The 22,976-nt window shown below is 43.4% G+C and overlaps 1 protein-coding gene across 1 annotated transcript in view; it reads left to right on the top strand.

Annotated features, from left to right (window-relative positions):
• The first annotated feature begins 6,717 nt into the window (after window positions 1–6,717).
• The window catches only part of LOC126266822 (probable cytochrome P450 4aa1), a 221,698-nt gene continuing 205,439 nt past the window's right edge, over window positions 6,718–22,976 (top strand). Inside the window, exon 1 of the mRNA XM_049971373.1 lies at window positions 6,718–6,869. Within this exon, the coding sequence (XP_049827330.1) occupies window positions 6,840–6,869 (30 nt within the window). The 5' untranslated portion in view covers window positions 6,718–6,839. The remainder of the gene's footprint in view (window positions 6,870–22,976) is intronic.

Here is a 22,976-nt window from a genome sequence, read left to right as displayed (position 1 = left end):
TGTCGAAATGGTGCCGAAAAACATCAGAAGTGAGCAGTAGGACAATAGAAGAAACGTGTGCACTAACCTTCTTGGGTCGATTGCCAACGACCACGAATGGTTCAGTCGTGTGATCGCATGTGACGAATCGTGGACTTCTGAGTACGGTCCTGAGACAAAGTGGCAAAGTGAGAAGTGGTACACTCCTCGACCGAAAAAAGATCCAGTGAGCAAGTCAAAGATCAAAACAGTGCTGATCTGCTTCTTTGACAGTAGGGGTACGTGCACAAGAAATTTGTTCCTACAGGACAAACTGTCAACCAAGAGTTTCACAAAGATGTCTTTGAAAGCCACAGGAAAAAGAGTGAATAAGTGAGACTGGTCACGGCTCACAAATGGGTGCTTATCACAATATCGTCACACGTCACACAGCCACTTCCTTTACTGAATTTTTGACCTCAAAAGGCATTCCTGTTGTTCCACATCCCCCCCTATTCACCTGAGCTGTACTTGTGACACTTTTGTTTTCCCGGAACTGAGAAGTGTCTTAAAAGAGCGTCACTTTGGGACTCTGGGAACATTCAAAAGAATATTAATCACGTGTTAATTTGTTAAAGGCTCTGCCAATTGAAGCCTTTCAGCGCTGTTACCGACACTGGGAACAACGAGTCCGCCGGTTTGTAGATGCCGAAAGGGAACCACTTTGAAGTTTACAATAGTGTGCTTTGAAAAAAAAAAATACTTGGATAGATAAAATATCAGTCTCATTCTTTTTACCGCACATCTCGTATATAGGAACAGGATGCAACAAACTGACGTAAAAGTGGAAATACGAGGTATATATACAGGGTGATTTTTTTTTCCACCTTGTGAAAACTAGTGGATACGGAACAAAAAAGGTCTAATGAACTTACGTCCGGTAACGCACGGTCTTCATGCTAGAGACTATTTATGCCACCAAATGTTGTTACAGAGAGGGCGGTCTCATGCACGCTGTACCACGCAGCCGCTGTTACAGTATGCACGGTTTGCTGCTGTAGGATGGTACTGTTCCTCATACGTCATGCCCTTGCGCCCTCTCCTGCCATAGTAATTGGCAATGCTGTGTCCGACTCACTTCTCTTCTAGACTTATCTCCTAATGGATGTGGTACAGCGTTGTACACAACGGTTCCTTATTCGAATCGAGAGCTTGCCGACATAGTGTTTCCTTATGGAAAGGCAACAGGCGGCGGGCAGGAAGGTTGTATGAGGAGACCTATCCCCGCCGAAAACAACCAAAGCATTGAATGTTTGCAACAGTGTTTCGCCTTTTATCTCGGACAAGGTCGCTTCAGAAAGCAGGAAATCATGAAGGACATACCCGAAATGTTCGGACACCAGACTTGGAGGAAAATGTGATTAGCACTGCGGAAGGCGAAAGCAGTCTCTGTACCAGGCAGTTCGCCCACCAATATGTTGCGGAACATCCTCCATGATAGTTGTTACTACTCTTATCACAGTGTGTGCAAGGCACACTAGCGACAGACTTTCCACATAGGGAGCAGTTTTGCTACTGGTTTCATCACCAGGCAAACGCGATTCCGGGATTTGTGTCGCCACTCTACTCACAGATGAGGCCACCTTTAGCGGAGTGGTATCTTCAACTTTCGTAATAGTAATATTTGGGGGAGTACGCAGAACCCCCACGGTGCGGTGACAGCGAATCATCAGTATTGGTGTAACCGGAATTTGTTGGCCGCAATAAATGGCCACCGTGTTTGGGGATCAGTCTTCGCCTAACAGATGGGAACGATCAGCGTTTCTTCCGGGTGACTTTGCCCCCCCCCCCCTCGCTGGAGGAAGTGCCGTTGACTATTCGAATGGTTATGTGGCTGCTACATGATGGTACTCCAGCCCTCTTCGCCGTTAACATCCGGACGCATCTCAACCGTATCTTCCGTGGTCTTGTGGATCGGACGAGAGGGTCCAGTTGCAAGGTCTGCTCGTTCCCTGGATCTCAACCCGGGCGATTTGTCGTTGTGGAGCATCTCAAAAGTATCGTGTATGCCGGGCCCACTCCAGATATGGAGACATCTACATCTACATACATACTCCCCAATCCACCATACGAGGCGTGGCGGAGGGTACCTCGTAACACAACTAGCATCTTCTCTGCCTGTTCCACTCCCAAACAGAATGAGGGACAAATGACTGCCTATATGCCTCTGTACGAGAACTAATCTCTGTTATCTTATCTCTGTGGTCTTTCCGCGAAATATAAGTTGGCGGCAGTAAAACTGTACTGCAGTCAGCCTCAGATGCTGGTTCCCTAAATTTCCTCAGTAGCCATTCACGAAAAGAACGCCTCCTTTCCTCCAGAGATTCTCACCCGAGTTCCTGAAGTATGTCCGTAACACTCGCCTGATGATAAAACTTACCAGTAACAAATCTAGCAGCCCGCCTCTGAATTGCTTCTAGGTCTTCCCTCAATCCGACCTTATACGGATCCGAAACGCTCGAGCAGTACTCAAGAACAGGTCGCACCAGCGTTTTATAAGCGGTCTCCTTTACAGATGAACCACATCTCCCCAAAATTCTACCAATGAACCGAAGACGACTATCCGCCTTCCCCACAATTGCCATTACATGCTTGTCCCACTTCATATCGCTCTGCAATGTTACGCCCAAATATTTAATCGACGTGACTATGTCAAGCGCTACACTACTAATGGAGTATTCAAATAGCCGCACATTGCTATCCACCCTATCCAAAGATCATTTATGTAGATAGAAAACAATAGCGAACCTACCACATTTCCCAGGGGCACTCCAGATGATACCCTTACCTCCGATGAACAGTCACCATCGAGGACACTAGAGCAGCGTATTCATGCTGCCTTTGGTACTGTTCGGATGCGGCCAGGCCGATGTGAACGTGTGAGACAAGACATACTACGGCGTGTAACGTCCAAGGAAACCAGTTTTAACACTTACCGTAACTGTGGCTGCATTGTACAGCGAGTACTAGACCGTTGTCTCTGTAACAGTGTGTGACTGAATAAATGGTCGCTGGCATGGAAACGATGCATTTCTGGACGAAAGTTCTTTAGATATTTTTGATTCTACATCCACTCATCGACGAATTCCTAGAGTTTTTACACTTTGGAAAAAATCACCCTGTATACATTTCACAAGCTGCGTCTCCAGACTGAAGGCCACAATAACAGCATAGCTGAGTACCCACAGTACTGAGCACCCCCTGATAAGCTGTTCGGCAGATTTTTCCAGCGTCGGAGGAACACAGGTGGCCTTGCTCCTTGGAAGACTGACAGAGTCTTCCTGCAGAGTCTTCCACTGGAGTTTAACTATCACCTCCGTAACGCTTTTGCGATTGCTAAATGATCCTGTAACGAAGCCCGCTGCTCTTCGTTGGATCTTCTCTATCTCTTCTATCAACCCTATCTGGTACGGATCCCACACTGCTGAGCAGTATTCAAGCAGTGGGCGAACAAGTGTACTGTAACGTACTTCCTTTGTTTTTGGATTGCATTTCCTTTGGATTCTTCCAATGAATCTCAGTCTGGCATCCCCTTTATCGACGATCTGCTTTATATCATCATTCTATTTTAAATCACTCCTAATGCGTACTCCCTGATAATTTATGGAATTAACTGCTTCCAGTTGCTGACCTGCTATACAGTAGCTAAATTATAAGGGAACTACCTTTCTATGTATTCGCAGCACATTACACTTGTCTACATTGAGATTCAATCGCCATTCCCTGCGCCACGCGTCAAATCGCTGCAGATCCTCCTGCATTTCAGTACAATTTTCCATTGTTACAACCTCTCGATACACCACAGCATCATCTGCAAAAAGCCTCAGTGAACTTCCGATGTCATCCACAAGGTCATTTATGTATATTGTGAATAGCAACGGTCCTACGACACTTCCCTGTGGCACACCTGAAATCACTCTTACTTCGGAAGGCTTCTCTCCATTCATTATGACATGCTGCGTTCTGTTATCTAGGAACTCTTCAATCCAATCACACAAAGATAGTCCATATGCTCTTACTTTGTTCATTAAACGACTGTGGGGAACTGTATCGAACGCCTTGCGGAAGTCAAGAAACACGGCATCTACCTGTGAACCCGTGTCTATGGCCCTCTGAGTCTCGTGGAAGAATAGTGCGAGCTGGGTTTCACACGACCATCTTTTTCGAAACCCATGCTGATTCCTACAGAATAGATTTCTAGTGCCCAGAAAAGTCATTAGACCCGAACATAATACGTGTTCCAAAATTCTACAACTGATCGACGTTAGAGATATAGGTCTATAGTTCTGCACATCTGTTCAACGTCCCTTCTCGAAAACGGGGATGACCCGTGACCTTTTCCAATCCTTTGGAACGCCACGCTCTTCTAGAGACCTACGATACACCGCTGCAAGAAGGGGGGCAAGTTCCTTCGCGTACTCTGTGTAAAATCGAACTGGTATCCCATCAGGTCTAGCGGCTTTTCCTCTTTTGAGCGATCTTAATTGCTACTCTATCCCTCAGTCGTCTATTTCGATGTCTACCATTTTGTCATCTGTACGACAATCTTCTCGGGTGCAATATCTGTAGTTTCGAGTTAATGTATTGCCTATCTTGCTGGAGGCTGTGCCATTGAAGCAACATATACAAATGTGGTTCATGCACGATGGCGCACACTCACACTTTCTTCACAGTGTGCGCGAACACCCGACGCAAACATTTCAGAACTGCTGGATTGGTCGTGGGGTGGGGGTGGGGTGGGGAAACGGGGGGAATAGGGTGTGGGTTGGGAAGAGTGGCACATCTTGACCTGCCGTATTTCAGCCCTGAGGCTCCTAGACTTTTGATGGTTGGGGCACCTGAAGGTATTGGTCTACGCCACGCCACCCAACGATGCGCTTCGGAAGGTACAAAAACAACAGGGTGTACTTCAAAGGGGGCGTCATTCCTGTACAGAATTACTGTAAGACGTCGTAGAATGAAAACCGTTATGTCCACCACCTCTCGAAGTAAGTGCGCAAAGTGTTTCAACGCTGAAAGAACAAGTGTTTATGTCAGTGGCATCACTGTGTCTGGCTGGAAAGTTTTCACAAGAGAAGCTTCACGCATCTGTAAAAATAAGGTACTAACAAAATGTCAGTTTGGTTTCCAGAAAGGTTTTTCAACAGAAAATGCCATATATGCCTTCACCAATCAAATTTTGAATGATCTGAATAACCAAACACCACCCATTGGGATTTTTTGTGATCTCTCAAAGGCTTTTGATTGTGTAAATTATGAAATTCTGCTAGACAAGCTCAAGCGTTGTGGCATGAGTGGGACAGTGCACAAATGGTTTAATTCGTACCTAACTGGAAGAGTGCAGTCAGTTGAAATAAGCAGCTCTCATAATATGCAAAGATCACCACAATCCTCAAACTGGGGAACTATCAAGAATGGAGTTCCACAGGGGTCGGTCTTGGGTCCTTTGTTGTTCTTAATATATATATTAATGACTTGCCATTCTATATTCATGAAGAGGCAAAGTTAGTTCTCTTTGCTGATGATACAAGTATAGCAGTCACACCTGACAAACAAGAATTAACTGATGAAATTGTCAATAATGTCTTTCAGAAAATTACTAAGTGGTTCCTTGTAAACGGAGTCTCACTGAATTTTGATAAGACACAGTACATACAGCTCCGTACAGTAAATGGTATGATCCCATTAATAAATATAGACCTTAATCAGGAGCATATAGCTAAGGTAGAATATTCAAAAGTTTTAGGCGTGTCCATTGATGAGAGATTAAATTGGAAGAAACACAGTGATGATCTGCTGAAACGTCTGAGTTTAGCTACTTATGCAATAAGGGTCATTGCAAATTTTGGTGATAAACATCTTAGTAAATTAGCTTACTACGCCTATTTTCACTCATTGGTTGCATATGGCATCCTATTTTGGGGTGATTCATCACTGAGGAATAAAGTATTTATTGTACAAAAGTGTGTAATCAGAATAATAGCTGGAGTCCACCCAAGATCATCCTGCAGACATTTACTTAAGGATCTAGGGATATTCACAGTAGCTTCTCAGCTTATATACTCTCTTATGAAATTTGTTATTAACAACCAAACCCAATTCAAAAGTTATAGCAGTGTGCATAATTACAATACTAGGAGAAAGTATGACCTTCACTATTCAAGATTAAATCTAACTTTGGCTCAGAAAGGGGTGAATTATACTGCCACTAAAGTCTTTGGTCACTTACCAAATAGTATCAAACGTCTGACAGATAACCAACAAGTATTTAAGAAGAAATTAAAAGAATTTCTGAATGACAACTCCTTCTACTCCATAGAGGAGTTTTTAGATAAAAATTAAGAAAAAAATTATAATTTTTCAAAATAAATAAACAAGAAAAGTTGTTATATTAACTTAATTATGTTGTTAAATTAACTTAATTATGTCATGTATTGAAAAATTTGACTCGTTCCACATCATTACGAAATATCGCATGATCCATGGAGGTAGTATTAATCTAATCTAATCTAATCAGACCTCCGCGAGTGTAGCGCACTTTGGTAACATGTGACACGCCGCGCGGTCAGCACGTGAGCAGTTTCGCTGTTTCAGAGTAGTGGCGAGACGCGATTAATTGTGAGGCAGGGGACGCCCCTGGTGCGTGTCGCCTGGCGCAGCCCCCCCTCCGCGGCGGCTCGGCCGCTATAAGCCGCCGGCGGGCTGGCGGGCGCGCAGTACCGCCGCAACTCGCTCGCCGCTCCTCCGCTCCTCCGCCTCCGCCACCTCTTCGCCCCGTGCTGTCCGCCAAGAGCCCGCCTGCCGCCTGCCTGCTTCTCGTCATGGCTGCGGTGCTGCACGCCGCCGACTGGGTCAGTATCGCCGGCCGCCGCCACCCACCTACCTGCGTCGTGCTCGCCGGATGTGTAACCCTCTCACAATGCGGCACACGCACCATTTTTGTGCTTTAGCCCGTCTCTCCAGTGGCTCGTAACTCGCACGGATTTACTGTTCAGTGCTGTCAACGAAATTCGTATTCGAAATTTGGCAACACAGCTATAAACTACAACGAGTGTTTCTCGACTGTCTTTTGTAACAAGTGCAGTGCAAATGTGCGGAGCCCATAATTTCCTGCAACAGTAAGGGCCTTCTCCGTGCCGAATGCAACCAGCACCCAGATGTTTCTGTGGCTAATGACATTTCTTCTGTATATTCGATGAAAGGGCGAGAATGCTATATGCTCCTTTATCCTCCGTACTTTCTTTCAAGCGCGACATCCAGCCTCGAATTATTTCCATTTAACACTTAGTTACTGTAAGTAATTCTTACAGGTAGATTGGTTCAAAAATGCCTCAGAGTACTATGGGACTTAACATCTGAGGTAATCAGTCTCCTAGAATTGGAACTAACATAAGGACATCACACACATCCGTGCCCGAGGCAGGATTCGAACCTGCGGCCGTAGCCGGCGCGCGGTTCCAGACTGTAGCGCCTAGAACCGCTCGGCCACTAAGGCCGGCAAAGGTCGGATAAAGGCAAGGCCATATCACGTCTAATAAAACAATGGCTAGTAAAACGTTTTGGCTGATAAAAGCTTTGCGTGTTTTATAACAGCGAGAAAATGAGTAACAGATGAGTAATAGATGAGTACATAATGTGTGGAAATTTAGATGATGGGTACTTCGGTACTTGTGTTTGTCAACGGATCTGGGAAATGGAATTTAAGACTGAACCAGTCGGTTATCTGATTGAAGTACAGAAACACTTCGAAACTATATTCATCTTTAATTTAAGCGTGCTTCTGCAATCTAAACATTCAACTAATGCGACGGACTGAAGGCCTAGAACCGCTCGGCCACAACGGCCGGCTTACAGATAAACTAACCGGATTATTAAGACAAACTAGATCCTCAGTTCTATGCTTGCAGAGAAAGAAATGATTTCAGTTTATTGCCGTGTGCATCCCCTACGAAGCAGAATGTGGTCAGACTGTAACTGCAGCTTCGAGGAAATAACGCGGTCGTTAGCACTGGAGTGGATTACAAGACGTCGACCCGTAGAAAACACGGCCATTAATCGGCTGTGAATGGCTTCTGAGTATCTAATAGTCCTTTCAGTGCTTTCGGAAAATCAGTTTCAAGCACCGCGAGAAGGCTACCTTTCTTCTTATGCGGAAGAAGATCAGCTACGTATTCTATATCACTCACGTAAATGCAATGCAGACGAATTTTTCTCATAATTCCTCCCTGCTACTTACGAACCACAGTTCATTTCCATTTCTGGCACGTGGGCGACTATTTCAGTTTCACAGACACCCAATAAACGATACACAAGGGGTGGAATTATGTATATTTCTCACAACTCGTTGATGTTAATTATTCGCTATAGTACTAATCCAGAAGTTTATTAATATTGATCCATGCATAATACAGCACAATACACGTAAAATCGCCTTACGAACGAGCCCAGAATACAGGATGGTTCATTGATAGTGACCGGGCCAAATAACTCACGAAATAAACGTCAAACGAAAAAACTGCAAAGAACGAAACTTGTCTAGTTTGAAGGGGGAAACCAGATAGCGCTATGGTTGGCCCACTAGATGGGGCTAGATCAAACGGATGTAAACTGCGTTTTTCTTAAAATAGGAACCCCCATTTTTATTACATATTCGTGTAGTACGTAAAGAAATATGAATGTTTTAGTTGGACCACGTTTTTCGCTTTGTGATAGATGGCGCTGTTATAGTCAGAAACGTGTAAGTACATGGTATCACGTAACATTCCGCCAATGCGGACGGTATATGTTTCGTGATACATTACCCTTGTTAAAATGGACCGTTTACGTTACTGCTGTAGGCGAATGACGCTTCGTCGCTAAATAGAGCGCGTGCAAAAAATCTGTCATCGTCCCGTAATTTCTCTTGTGCCTAGTGGCAGAACTCTACACGACGTTCAAAGTCATCACTAAGCAATTCCTGGTGCATAGAAATATGGTACGGGTGCAATCGATGTTGATGTAGCATTCTCAACACCGACGTTTTTGATATTCCCGATTCTCGCGTAATTTGTCTGCTACTGATGTGCGGATTAGCCGCGACAGCAGCTAAAACACCTACTTGGGCATCATCATTTGTTGCAGGTCGTGGTTGACGTTTCACATGTGGCTGAACACTTCCCGTTTCCTTAAATAACGTAACTACCCGGCGAACGGTGCGGACACTTGGATGATGTCGCTCAGGATACCGAGCAGCATACGTAGCACACGCCCGTTGGGCATTTTGATCACAATAGCCATACGTCAACACGATATCGACCTTTTCCGCAATTGGTAATTGTAGTTTTTTGGTTTGCTGCTTATTTCGTGAGATATTTGGCCCGGTCACTATCAATGGACCACCCTGTATGCACGGTTGCCTTGGGTCATAAACTCGAGTGTTCCTCTTATTGACCAGTACTTCAGATTGTCCCATCCAATGATTCCCGAGTTAAATTTCATCACGGTTTCGGATACCAAAGACAAGAATTTAGTCACTGGTTCTCCAAAATACCTGGATGTATAGTAATATACTACTTTTCGGTCATTTCAGTTTACATACAAAGTAAATGTAGCACTCACTGCCTCTACGATCGGATATGAATAGATTCACAATTATAGTACGACTCAATGGGCGCCTTCAGTCAAGAGCCATGCTCCCAATAATCAAATACAGCCAACCTGGATGCAGCAGTTTCCTAACTCTTCTGTGGATTCCTCAGCGCTGTTATTTCCTACATGTACCATACTGCATACGTTTCACCTTGCGATCCATTGTTCCTTTGTGAGCGTAATTGCTAGCCGTGTTTTGTGCACCATCATGATAGCTGTTATTATCCATTTATCCTAGCTTCTGTAAGTCATATCTCACCGTTCACGAAATTTAGAATATTCTCATATACATTTTTTTTACTAATGATTAAATAATACATTTACAGCTTCTCCTGGCATAATTAGATATGTTTATGACGTTTGCAAATTTATTATTCATGAAGCAACAAAATAAACTGAAAATGCAGTTATTATTGTGACACCATGATCCTAAGGTGTTACTCACAAGTACATAAATGTAGCGAATATCGTTAAAATACGGTTAACGTATTGCTGTTTGCGGTTTTATATCTCAATTCTTAAGTGCAAGATTATAGATTCGAAAGACTCGGGTTGGATTCCCACTCATTGCAAGGACTTTTATCTGCGATTTGCCACTCTTTTTACGGCTAACAATGTTTCTAAATGTTAAAAATGCTGTTACAGAATATTTCGCAGTCCATGTCTCCTTCTATCTGGCTTGCTAAGTTATTTCAAAGGTCTAATAACACCATGGATAGTAAAACACTGTGGTGTTCACACCAAAGTTCTGGCTAATAAAAGCTTTGCGTGTTTTATAACAGCGAGAAAATGAGTAACAGATGAGTAATAGATGAGTACATCATGTGTGGAAATTTAGACTTCGGTACTTGTGTTTATCAACGGATTTGGAAAATGGAATTTAACACTGAACCAGACGGTTATCTGATTGAAGTACAGAAACTGTTCGAAACTACATTCATGTTCATCATGATTTAATTTAAGGGTTCTTCTGCAATGTAAACAAATGGTTCAAATGGCTGTGAGCACTATGGGACTTAAATGCTGAGGTCATCAGACCCCTAGAACTTAGAACTACTTAAACCTAAATAACCTAAGGACATCACACACATCCATGCCCGATGCAGGATTCGAACCGGCGACTGTAGCGGTCGTGCGGTTCCACACTGTAGCGCCTAGAACCACTCGGCCACCTGGCCGGCTTGCAGTCTAAACATTCAACTAATGCGACGTAGTGAAGAATATCTAAACAAAAGAGAATGAGGAAAGGAAGAATAAACGAAAGTGGAAGTATGATCCTGATGTGAATAGGTATTCATTTTTCGAGTTTCGAAAGAGGCTTAGAAGAGAAATTGTCCAATGTTACGAATGTGGAAACTGGGAAGAGCGGAATTCAATACTCGTGTTACGTTATCGCAGCAGGTTTCATGTTTTTCAAGCTTTCGCTGTTGTAACGTATAATCTTAGGTGGCTCAGAATCATCAGCTAGACAGTTTGATTAAGTGTCAAAATCAGTTCTCGGGTAAAAACTTCCTGTTTATTCCTACGCTGTCTTCGTAGGGGAGAGGGCAGAGCCGCAGCTAACGCAGCGCACGCGTGGAGATGGCCTCTGCGCAAGGCGGGTGGCGGGTGGCCTAGGCGCCAGGCGCTGTGGCAGGCGGGGATCTATCTGCCGGCGGCGGGAAGCTGGGAAGGAAGAAAGGCGCAAGCAACTGTTCCCACAGCGCCGCGCCACCCGCTGCCGCCTCGTCTTGCGAAAACCCTGCTCACATTTGATGCAACAGCTGCAGCTTTTCCCTCACAGACTATTGTGTCAGCAGTGCGCCTCCTGATTGTTTTCCCTTTGTTATACATGTTTGTATCCGACTCTGGATGCAGATCTTTTTGCCCTTATCTGTAAAGTTTAGCGTTCGCCGACTTCGCTTACAGTAGAAACGGACCACTAGCTCGCGCGGTCGAGGTTAGAACACGAAATACTCTGTAACATTTACGTTGAAGCCACTCCGAAATCCCTCTGCACAAATTTTTGAAGAAAAACCTTAATTAGGTTGGTCAGACGTAGTTTTGAGATCCAGTAGGTGGAAAAATCTGCGAAGTGTCGTACAAGTGACGAGTCTACATTAAGAATTATACTTTGATTTTAATCTCTCTATCATTGTTGACTGTGGTATTTAGGAGTCACGCAATCGCAACGTTTTTTGTTATGTAAACAATTAACGACTCTTTCAGGTTGCACTTTATTCATACTCTTTTACTTGTTGAGTATACCTGATTGACGTCCGAATATACACTCCACCGTCAGATGTATCTGGGAAAACAGTCACGTTTATTTTGTTTACGTTCACAGGTAGCCGATAACCAGCGGGACCCGTTCCCACGTTAGAGTTATGAGAAAATTACTGTTTTTGTTTTGTTCTGCAACAAGTGTAAAAACCAAACTAAACGTGGGGCATACCAACCAAAACTCAGCCCACGAGCAGGTCAGGTTTCATATAGCTTTACTTGTTTTGGCCTACATAGTATAATGGTATACCAATGGTTGTCGGCTGTCGCTGCATGGATTTCATTGAATCAGTACAGATGTTAATGGTTTTCCAGATATAACTCACGATGCATCAGTATTCTGAAATTGATCAGGTATGGTGTATGAATAATCAGCATCAATAAAGAGCGTTCTCAGAAAGTTCTTAATCTTTTACACAATTACGGACATTTTCTGAGAAAAAGTACAGCTGCAGTTGTATCTTGAGAATGTCTTTATTCTATCACGCGACTAGTTTCGGTGGCACATTTACTGTGGGATGCACCAAGGAAATGAAATACTCTTTTGGCAGTGGTGGGGACTGAGGATGGCGGTAATGTGCCACCGAAACTAGTCTTGTGATACAACAAAAACATTCTCAAGATACGGCTGTGATCGTACTTCTTCTCATTCACATCATCATTAGTTCGGCATATGGTAATCTTCCTTCGCTTATTTCAGTGAGGCATCCTCAATACCGTCCTTCAGTAGCAATGTGGGACTAGAGACTCAGACGCAAAGGAATTACTCCACTACACATGGTTCTTTGAGATGGTCATCATAGGAACACGTACTTGAACGACATTTGTCAGTTATGCATTATTTTGGAAAATACAAGAAGTTAGTCTGAAGTTACTTTGAGGCATTGTGATTACCGAGGCAATCAGATTGCCTAATTGGAAGAGTAATCCCCATCAGACTGTCATTTTATGTGAATAGACTAGGACAAAACTCTGCAAAAATGAAAACCGCTCTTATAGTTTTAGGTGTCTCACACTGATCTAGACTCTTGCATCTCCTATAACTATCAAAACCAATACCCAGACGAAAAAAATTCTATTTATTTGTATAATTTCCGCTTTACAGTCTCTTGCCATGTGCTCATATACCTCGGTATTAACACTTTTTGCCCCTTGGTAATAATAAACGTATAAAGGGAAATGATGAAAGGCTTTTTAAAGCTACTCGAAGTAACTGTTTGTTTAGGTAAATTTTCCTAGAAGGTCTGTACGTCAAACAGGTATGAAAAAGTTTAAGTTCTGTGAAACCTACACGAAGAGGAAAACGGAATATCGTGTGTTGTTTAAATCAGGCTTTCACGATAGTGGGCTTTCAGTGCATAGTTTTAGGGAGCTTTTAAACGCAACACTTATGTTACGTAGCTATAGTGACACTATAATCCTTGATTTTCGCTCTTTTTAGGAACAAATTAGGTCTTGAGTTCACGTTTCTGAGAATGAGTGCCTGTTTTCCAACCATGTTAAAGTCTACAAACGAATACGTAACAAAACATTAATAAGAATTATCACACTCTCCGTTGGACTTCTTGGCTGCCGAGGGCACCAGAGATATCGAAAACTTACGTCAAACATTGATTACTTTTTTTGAGGACTAGTTTTTATTTTTCATGGAATTATCGTAACTGCTTATATCTAGTAAAGTCTCAAGCCTAATTCTATTGTCCTTGTCATTTACGATATTAGTTCTTTTAATTCTCTGACCACTGTCCTTAGTAATAATCTTTCTGATTTTTCTCAAACGTTTTCCGTAGCACCAAATACTTTCTGTCGCATGTTGCCCATGTGATAAACACTGTTTTACCACTAGGCAGGTGAATATAAAGACTATTTGCAGGGGTAATTTGTAGTAAGTACTTTCCGTATCCCAATTTAACTCCTATTGGTTGGTTATAATATTCCATAGTCGTAGTGCATTGCAGTAAGTTAGTACGTCTACGAATTCAAGCTATCACCATATTCCACTGCCAAGAAATAATTAGAATGTGAGCACTGAGTACAAAGAGAATATAGTTAATGTCATTGATATATCAGCAGAATATAACCGATTGAAGACTACGGGGTTACTGGGCAACACGTGATACTTGTTTTGTACGGGAACAATATCCATCGAAGAGCTACAAGCAAGCAGCAGTGCAAAATAAGTTCAAAGAAAGACTGTAGGTGCGAAATGGATCTTCTGCCCCTTCAAAATAGGTTGTACAGCTTCGGACTCATGACGTGGAAGGTATAAAGTCATCGGATGGTGCGTTAGAGTGTATAACTGCATCAGCAGTGCGCAGTGAGGACATCGCTGTGACAAAGAGAGTTGTTTGCCGCGCTGCTCTCGTCACGGTACAGTGTGAGGGAGAGACAGACAGATGGTATCAAGTGTACCGCGGGTTGACAGCCACAAGGCGCCCGGCTGTGCCGCATCACATTGCGCCGCTCATGCTGCTGCTGCTTTACGGCGACTCGTCTTAATTCGACGCCGTGAGTCAGCTACAACCGCAGTGACTGGGCGTTGCAACATGTCTCCACTGCAGTGAAGAGAAGGTTGTTGAACGTAATATTACCAAGGACAGTGGACCCCAGGGAGAAACTTTGGCCCCCGGTGTCAGCTGGCCTTGACATTTCTCCGCTGAACTAGGCAGGTACGCAGCTGCTGTCCAGGCATGTGACGCAGTCGTCCTGGTAGAGCTGCGAGTGGACGGCAAACGAATGAGTCACCCTGTGGAATGAGGAAGCGGTCTCTAGAGAATGAGTCGCATACTATAATACTTTCTGTTCTAGTGTGGAATATTCCAAAATAACACGTGTGTTTGTCAAATATGTAAATGTTCTACTTCGTATAGAAAATACGTTAAGAAAATAAATTACGAAAAATCAAATAACGGTATTCCTGTATCGCTGGAGATGCCATTACATGTACAACGCTACGGCCATTCTTTGTACTCTATATAACCAAGTACAAGAGATCAGTATGGCATTGTTTACCGTCGCAGATTTTGAATAGACATCTAACAAAATTATGAAGGATGTTGAAAATTAGCTACACCCAAGTTCGTGCAACAGTATGGAAAATAAACTAAAAAGTAACAATTTCAGCCGCAATGGAACCGTACAAAAAATTGTTGGCACCAGGGACTCCTGTCTCCAAGAGAGTGTCTGACTGACTGTCTCTGTACTGTACTAGAGGTAACACACTTCCAGTTTAGATAAACGTTTAGACTGTGAACTGAATAAAACCTAGTAGTTTGCAGAAAACTATTAACTCCAGTCGTATTGCACTAACGATTAATTAAACTAACGCCACTGTGTTAACAGTTCTGATCCTTGCTTGAGACGTTCCGAAGACGCCCAGAAACTTAAACAGCGCCGCACTCACTTTCCAACACTGTAGCAAGCTCTAGGACATCCATTCTTGTGTGCGGTTTATGAAGCAAGTTTCTCATTGTAAGGTATATCTTTGGTTCATATGGCTCTGAGCACTATGGGACTTAACATCTGAGGTCACCAGTCCCCTAGAACTTAGAACTACTTAAACCTACCTAAGAACACACATCCATGCCCAAGACAGGATTCGAACCTGCCACCGTAGCAGTCGCGCGGTTCCAGACCGTAGCGCCTAGAACCGCTCGGCCACCGCGACCGGAAGTTATATCTTTACTTTATGTTTTTAGGACTTCTTCACTAGCGTAAAAAACTGACACACACCTTTCGTATTACAGTTCAACACATCATAACGTACGGTAGACTTCCGTTAATGGCACAGATTTTGCCGATAGAATCAGGAGAAGAAATCGCTAACCTTTGGGTAGTGGACTATGCAGGTGACTCACCTATACAGGCGTCTCTCGTTGGAAACAACCACTGTGACCACATACCAAACTGTGGCCCATGGGAGGAGCAGAGAAAGAAAGCTTTACTGGCTGGTCCTTGGTACGTATTGTATCGTACATGTAAGTAACATTATGAATATCTCTGGAACCGCGGACCGCTACGGTCGGAGGTTAGAATCCTGCCTCGGGCATGGTTGTGTGTGATGTCCTTCGGGTAGTTAGGTTTAAGTAGTTCTAAGTTCTAGGGGACTGATGACCTCAGATGTTAAGTCCCTTACTGCTCAGAGCCATTTTTTGAAAATCCCTATTGCCATCACGTCGCGTCATTTTGTAACACTATAATGGTCATGGAAACCTAGGTACATATATTTGTAGGTACTGTAATTAAAGAAAATAAGTAGGCTAGATGTTTAGTAACAGAACCTACGAATCCAGGGCACTTTCACACTGCATGGATATAAAGGTACAGGTGCTTCTCTATCTCTCTGGTAAGAAGTAAAGTGTTCGCTGTGTTTCAACGACAGCGAGAAGGAAGCCTTCTGACTTGGAAGGGTACCCACATCAGACGTAGAAACAGTAACTACTGTGTAACACCACCTCTGGCATTCCCAATAGTCTTAATTTGGTGAGAAAGGGCACACATTTTTACACCTACATCTACATCTACAACGATACTCTGCAAGTAACACTTAAGTGCCTGGCAGAGGGTTCATCGAACCGCCTTCACAATAATTCTCTATTATTCCACTCTCAAACAGCACGCGGAAAAAACGAACATATATATCTTTCCGTGCGTGCTCTAATTGCCCTTGTTTTATTATGATGACCTTCTCTCCCTACGTAGGTCGGCGTCAACAAAATATCTTCGGATTAAGAGGAGAAAGTAGGTGATTGAAATTTCGTGAGAAGTTTCCGCCGCAACGAGAAACGTCTTTGTTTTACTGATGTCAATCCGAAATTCTGTACCGTTTCTGCGACACTCTCTCCAATATTTCGTGATAATTCAAAATGTGCTGCTCTCTGCTGAAGTTTGTCGATGTACTCTGTGAGTCATATCTTGTAAGGATCCGAGGCCGCGTAGCAGCACTCCAAAGGAGCACGGACAAGCGTAGTACAGGTAGTATCTTCAGCAGAGATGTTGCACCTTGGAAGTGTTCTACCAATAATACGCAGTGTTTGGCTTACCTTCCTCCACAACATTTTCAAAGTGTTCTCTCCAATTTAACTTGTTCCTAATTGTAATTCCTAAGTATTTAATTGAATTTAAGGTCCTATATTAGTCTGATTTATCGTGTAACCGAAGTTTAACGGATTCCTTTTAGCACTCATGTTGATGATCTTACGCTTTTCATTAAATGGGTCAGTTGCCAATCTTCGCACCATTCGGATGTCTTTTATAAATCTTTTTGCGAATTGTTTTGATATTCTGTTTTAGATAAGGAATGGCAGAGGACCTGTAACACTTCCTTGGCGAACGCCAGAAATCACTTCTGTTTTACTCGATGACTTTCCGTCAATTTTTACGAAAGTTGATCTCTCTGACAGTAAGTCGCGAATCCAATCAGATAACAGACACGATATTCCATAAGCACGCAATTACATTACAAGTCGTTTGTGTGATACAGTGTCAAAAGCCTTTTGTAAATTTAGAAATACAGAATCAATTTGAACTCCCTTGTCAGTAGCACTTGCGCTAGTTGTGTTTCACAGGAACGATGTTTTCTAAGACATTTCTACAGGTATCCCACATCCAGCTGAGCCCCCTCGTTGATGATGAGGTCCTTAGCTCAGGGCTATCAAACTGTGAAGATGTAGATTGCTGCGTTCCAGCTGCTATTCCTAACATTCTTTGACGTTTTCCAAGGAATGAGGATCGAATGATTCGTCTGACAAGTAGAGGTGAGATCTGGAGTTTTTCGTCAAATTATGAACGTACTCGTGCCCCGGTGTGAACACGACTATTGTCATCTCGGAACGAGGTAGAAGAAAAGGAAATACTTGGTTACAGATAATTGTGAATAAACGTACTGGTTCATCTACACGGCAGTTTGAATGAGTGTGCCCAAGTCATGGTACGAAACACAGTCCCGTAACATCTTAAAATCATCTCCGGTTCGAAGTACGGGCTCCACGCAGTGGGTTAAACGCCCCATTGGACCCTCTGACACTCGACCACTGTTCTGAGGCCGTGTTACGTGGCAGCGAGTGGCTACCATTCTTTGCAGTCGTTGCGGACAGTCTGCGACAACACACCACCGTGTGCTCATCGCCACCTCCGAACACGGCAGTCCTTCCTCTCATCCTGCGTCCCATCTTGCTGCTGACCGCTCTGTGCAACCCGCCACATCACTGCTACGACATATGCCAGTGGGATGGCACCGCTGGAGGGTCATGGGACCGCCCCGTACCAGCTCTACATCACCTCGAAGGGAACGATCTATTGATACGTAATCAGCATGGTTTCGGAAAGCATCGTTCTTGTGCAATGCACCTAGCTCTTTATTCGCACGAAGTAATGGCCGCTATCGACAGGGGATCTCAAGTTGATTCTGTATTTCTAGATTTCCGGAAAGCTTTTGACACCGTTCCTCACAAGCGACTTCTAATCAAGCTGCGGGCCTAAGGGGTATCGTCTCAGTTGTGCGACTAGATTCGTGATTTCCTGTCAGGAAGGTCGCAGTTCGTAGTAATAGACGGCAAATCATCGAGGAAAAATGAAATGATATTAGGTGTTCCTCAGGGAAGCGTCCTGGGACATCTGCTGTTCCTGATCTATATAAATGACCTGGGTGACAATCTGAGCAGTTCTCTTAGACTGTTCGCAGATGATGCTGTAATTTACCGTCTAGTAAGGTCATCCGAAGACCAGTATCAGCTGCAAAGCGATTTAGAAAAGATTGCTGTATGGTGTGTCAAGTGGCAGTTGACGCTAAATAGCGAAAAGTGTGAGATGATCCACACGAGTCCCAAATGAAATCCGTTGGAATTCGATTACTCGATAAATAGTACAATTCTCAAGGCTGTCAATTCAACTAAGTACCTGGGTGTTAAAATTACGAACAACTTCAGTTGGAAAGACCACATAGATAATGTTGTGGGGAAGGCGAGCCAAAGGTTGCGTTTCATTGGCAGGACACTTAGAAGATGCAACAAGTCAACTAAAGAGACGGCTTACACTACACTCGTTCGTCCTCTGTTAGAATATTGCTGCACGGTGTGGGACCCTTACCAGGTGGGACTGACGGAGGACATCGAAAGGGTGCAAAAAAGGGCAGCTCGTTTTGTATTATCACGTAATAGGGGAGAGAGTGTGGCGGATACGATACGCGAGTTGGGATGAAAGTCATTAAAGCAAAAACTTTTTTGTCGCGGCGAGATCTATTTACGAAACTTCAGTCACCAACTTTCTCTTCCGAATGCGAAAATATTTTGTTGAGCCCATCCTACATAGGTAGGAATGATCATCAAAATAAAATAAGACAAATCAGAGCTCGAACAGAAAGGTTTAGGCGTTTGTTTTTTCCGCGCGCTGTTCGGGAGTGGAATGGTAGAGAGATAGTATGATTGTGGTTCGAAGAACCCTCTGCCAAGCACTTAAATGTGAATTGCAGAGAAATCATGTAGATGCAGACATACAGCGCCGTATGGCGACCAGAGTGCCCTTTTAAGTGGACGGCTAACATTTTGGCCGTCGAGCTTCGGTGTTTGGCGAGGAAGCGCCGTGAGTGAGGAAGTGGCCGCCAAGGCCCCGACATCGGCAGAGGCCGTCCCCATCCGTGACCGGACTGGGCTCTGGGCTCGGGCGAGGCCCACGCGGCGACCGCCCAGGCAGGCGGCGCGGCTGCCCGGCCTTGGGCGTAATGCCGCTGTTTGGCTGCGCCGACACCGGCCGTGTTCGTGACCGCACGCCGGCCAGCCCTGCTTGCCTTCCCGCCATCGCGACACCTCGCCTTCTCACCTCGCCTGTAACGACCTTTTAATGGCGGCTCCGGTCGTCCCATCGGCGCCACGACTCGTATCGCCTGATCTGGTCTCCCGACGGTCTCTGTTCGCTCTGGGCCGATAAATATTTTCCTACAGAACCTGCATTGCCAACTTAGAATATTTTTTGTCAGCCTTCTGACCGCTTTGAAGCGAATCGCCTCTACTTTTTTCCTGTGTGACACCCAACAGTTATTGTCGTATCATCTCAGCCTCTGTTTTTCTCTCTGTGGCTCCCTCCAGTAACACGAAACTTATTCGGTGATGTACTAAACCCTAACCAGTCTCACATCCTAGTCAATATCTCGATTCCTTTTCCCCTCCCCCCACCCCTCCCGATTCTGCTGAGGACCTCTTCAGTTCATATCTCATTAGTATGCTTAATTTTCAGCAGTCTTCTGCAACACCATATCTCAAAAACTTCGGTTATATGATTTCCAGTTTTTCCACAGTTCATGATTCATTGCTATACAACTTTTGCTACAAACGTAAATTCACAGAAATTTCTTTCTCCGACATACATTCTCAGATTCTTTTAGTTAGGAATACTCTGTTCACCTATGCAGTTGTACTTCGTATATCTTTCTTGCTCCTACATCATGCATTACTTTTCTGTCAGGATAGCAGAATTCGTTTACTTATTCTACTATAGTCCCGAATTTTGATGTTAAATTCAGCGGTACTGTCATAATATCACTTGGCTACTTCTGATTACTTTCTTCTTTCTACGATTTACTCTGCCCATATCCTTTTCTCACTTGTGATTTTATTCTACTCAATAGTTTCTCTAATTCCTTCCTCTCACTGAGGATTTCAATGTCCACAAATAATCTTACCATTGGCATCTTTTCAGTCAGAATTTTAATCCCACTCCTCAACTTTTCTTTTATTCTGTCGTTGCTTCTTCCAAGTACAAGTTGAAGAATAGAGGAGAAACACTGCTTTCCTTACTTATCCTTTTTTTAACCCGAGCACATTTTCCTCCTTCTTTATTCTTATACTGACACTTTCCGTACTACCCGTCTTTCCCTACAGCTTATACATATTTTCCTAAGAATTTCAAACAACTTAAATTTTCAATGTTGTATTACATTTCTCGCATAGGAGGCGAAACTAATCTATGAGCGACATACACAAATCACTCAATAAATATTCCATTCGATCTTATTTGGAATACCGTTCTCTCATGCTGCATCACTGAAGAGAATAAATTCAGATAAAGTATCACATTTACTTCCTCAAATTCCCATTCTTTTTTCCTCCATTTTCTGTTTCACCCTAGCGCTAACTGAAAAGGAACTTTATCCAACAACAAATAATGACTACGTCACTACAACAATTCCACTGCCTCCTTCAATCCGAACTGATGATTTCACACACTCGATCAGTACTGAAGAGTTTTTCGTACAAGGATCTTGTACTCATTTGGTTTTTAGAGACAGTACCGTTTCACAGAATACACTTACTCTCCCTATAACTAGAATTATGTTTTCGTCTCGCTTCGAGAGTTACGTATTGATATTATTTATTATGCTTAACCCTTAGACCACTGTATTTTGAGAAAAGAAAGTTATATGTTGTCTCGAAATTCCTCCGTTACAACGCTCAGCTTTATCATAGTACGAGTACTCTAACGAATGAACAGTCCGACAACTACTCTGGCAGCACGTGTGAATTGTTTTTCCCCGCCTCCTATAATCTGCCCTGAGGATGAACTCAGACTTGATCGGTACTCACACTTTTTCTTGTATTTTCCTCTCATGCACTTGCAGTACTACGCGTCCATCAACATTTTAGTCTAGCTAGACCATTATTTAGGCCAAGCAAACAATTGATCTATGACAATTTGGACTGTTAAAAGGGCATTTGGACCTGATTCGTTTCTCTCGACAACTGCATCGGTGCCAAACAATTTTAGGTGTCTTTCACACTTTTGGAATTGCCGCCCTTGCACACTATGAACAAGAACGGTCCCGCTGGCCACCATTCTTCCCACGCGCCATTCGCGATCGGAAGAGGGAAACGGACATCAGTCAAAAATGTTCAGTTGTGTATGAATTCCTGAGCGACCGGACTGCTTACGTCATCGGTCCCTACACTTACACACTACTTAAACTAACTTACGCTAAGTACAACACACATACCCATGCCCGAGGCCACTCCGCGCTGCGAGATGCTTCAGTGATAGCAGAAGTACCCTCGTCCACACACAATCAGGTGGCTTGCGGATTATTGATGTAGGTACAGAAGAAGATTTAGAATATGCTCCTTGGTCTGTATTCAAGTTTTGCGTGATACCTCTGTGGTTCTATGAGTTTTTAAAATGCAAGTTTACGTTTAAAGTGAAGCCGTTATTATACGCTAGAAGACCGCGACGTACGGATGTTGATTATATTCCTAAACTATTTTTGTTGCTATACACAGTCTCTCGTCGAGAAAGACTGTCTACTCTGTGATAAATTGGTGACATATTTGAACTAAACAGAAGGCATTTATCTTCTGCCTCGGAGACAAATTCTGCACTATTTCCTTAGAGGTGATTGGAAGCACCATTAGTACAATGTCAGGGGAAGTGTATTCCCGCCCTCAACGTAAAGACTCATTGGCTTCCCTAAACATCTCTAGAAAAGCGTGTTTGACGTCATTTTGTGTACATTTGACAGTAATGCCACTTCGAGAATTTTCTTTTACTACTGCGCCCTCTGCGCACCTTGCTGCAGACGAGCTCCTACCTTACCGGGCAGTGTCACTGACGTCCAAAGCGAAGGTAGTGGCTTCGAGTCACGTTTCATGCATTGGTACGGGTTTTTAAAGTACTTTCAGTATGCGTCTGTTCTCGCTAGTTGCCAAACCATTAACACAATTGGCAATGACGGCACATTACGCGAAATGTTAGAAGTTGAGCTGATTAAATGGTTCGTTAACCAGAAGAGCAGTAGGCCCACAGAAAAGAAAATGAAAAAGAAAAAAGACTGACCGACTAGACGAGTGAGCCAAATCCAAGAATCTTATTCGTCTTGTCTATTATCGGTTATTCAATGATTACGAGGTGCCATTTTAAAACAAGGCGATCAAAATAACATGTGAAAATAATTAGCAAGTGGGTTTAAGCCCGAGTAACGACATCCTTTATGTAAAATGTATTACAATTTCATTAATCATAATTTACGATCGAAAATAATTTGAAATTCTCATTGATAATGAGAACAGAAGATATGTAGTATCCAATTT

This window comes from Schistocerca gregaria, chromosome 4 (assembly GCF_023897955.1).
Source record: "Schistocerca gregaria isolate iqSchGreg1 chromosome 4, iqSchGreg1.2, whole genome shotgun sequence".
NCBI classification, from domain to species: domain Eukaryota; kingdom Metazoa; phylum Arthropoda; class Insecta; order Orthoptera; family Acrididae; genus Schistocerca; species Schistocerca gregaria.
This window is presented reverse-complemented; position numbering and strand designations above follow the sequence as displayed.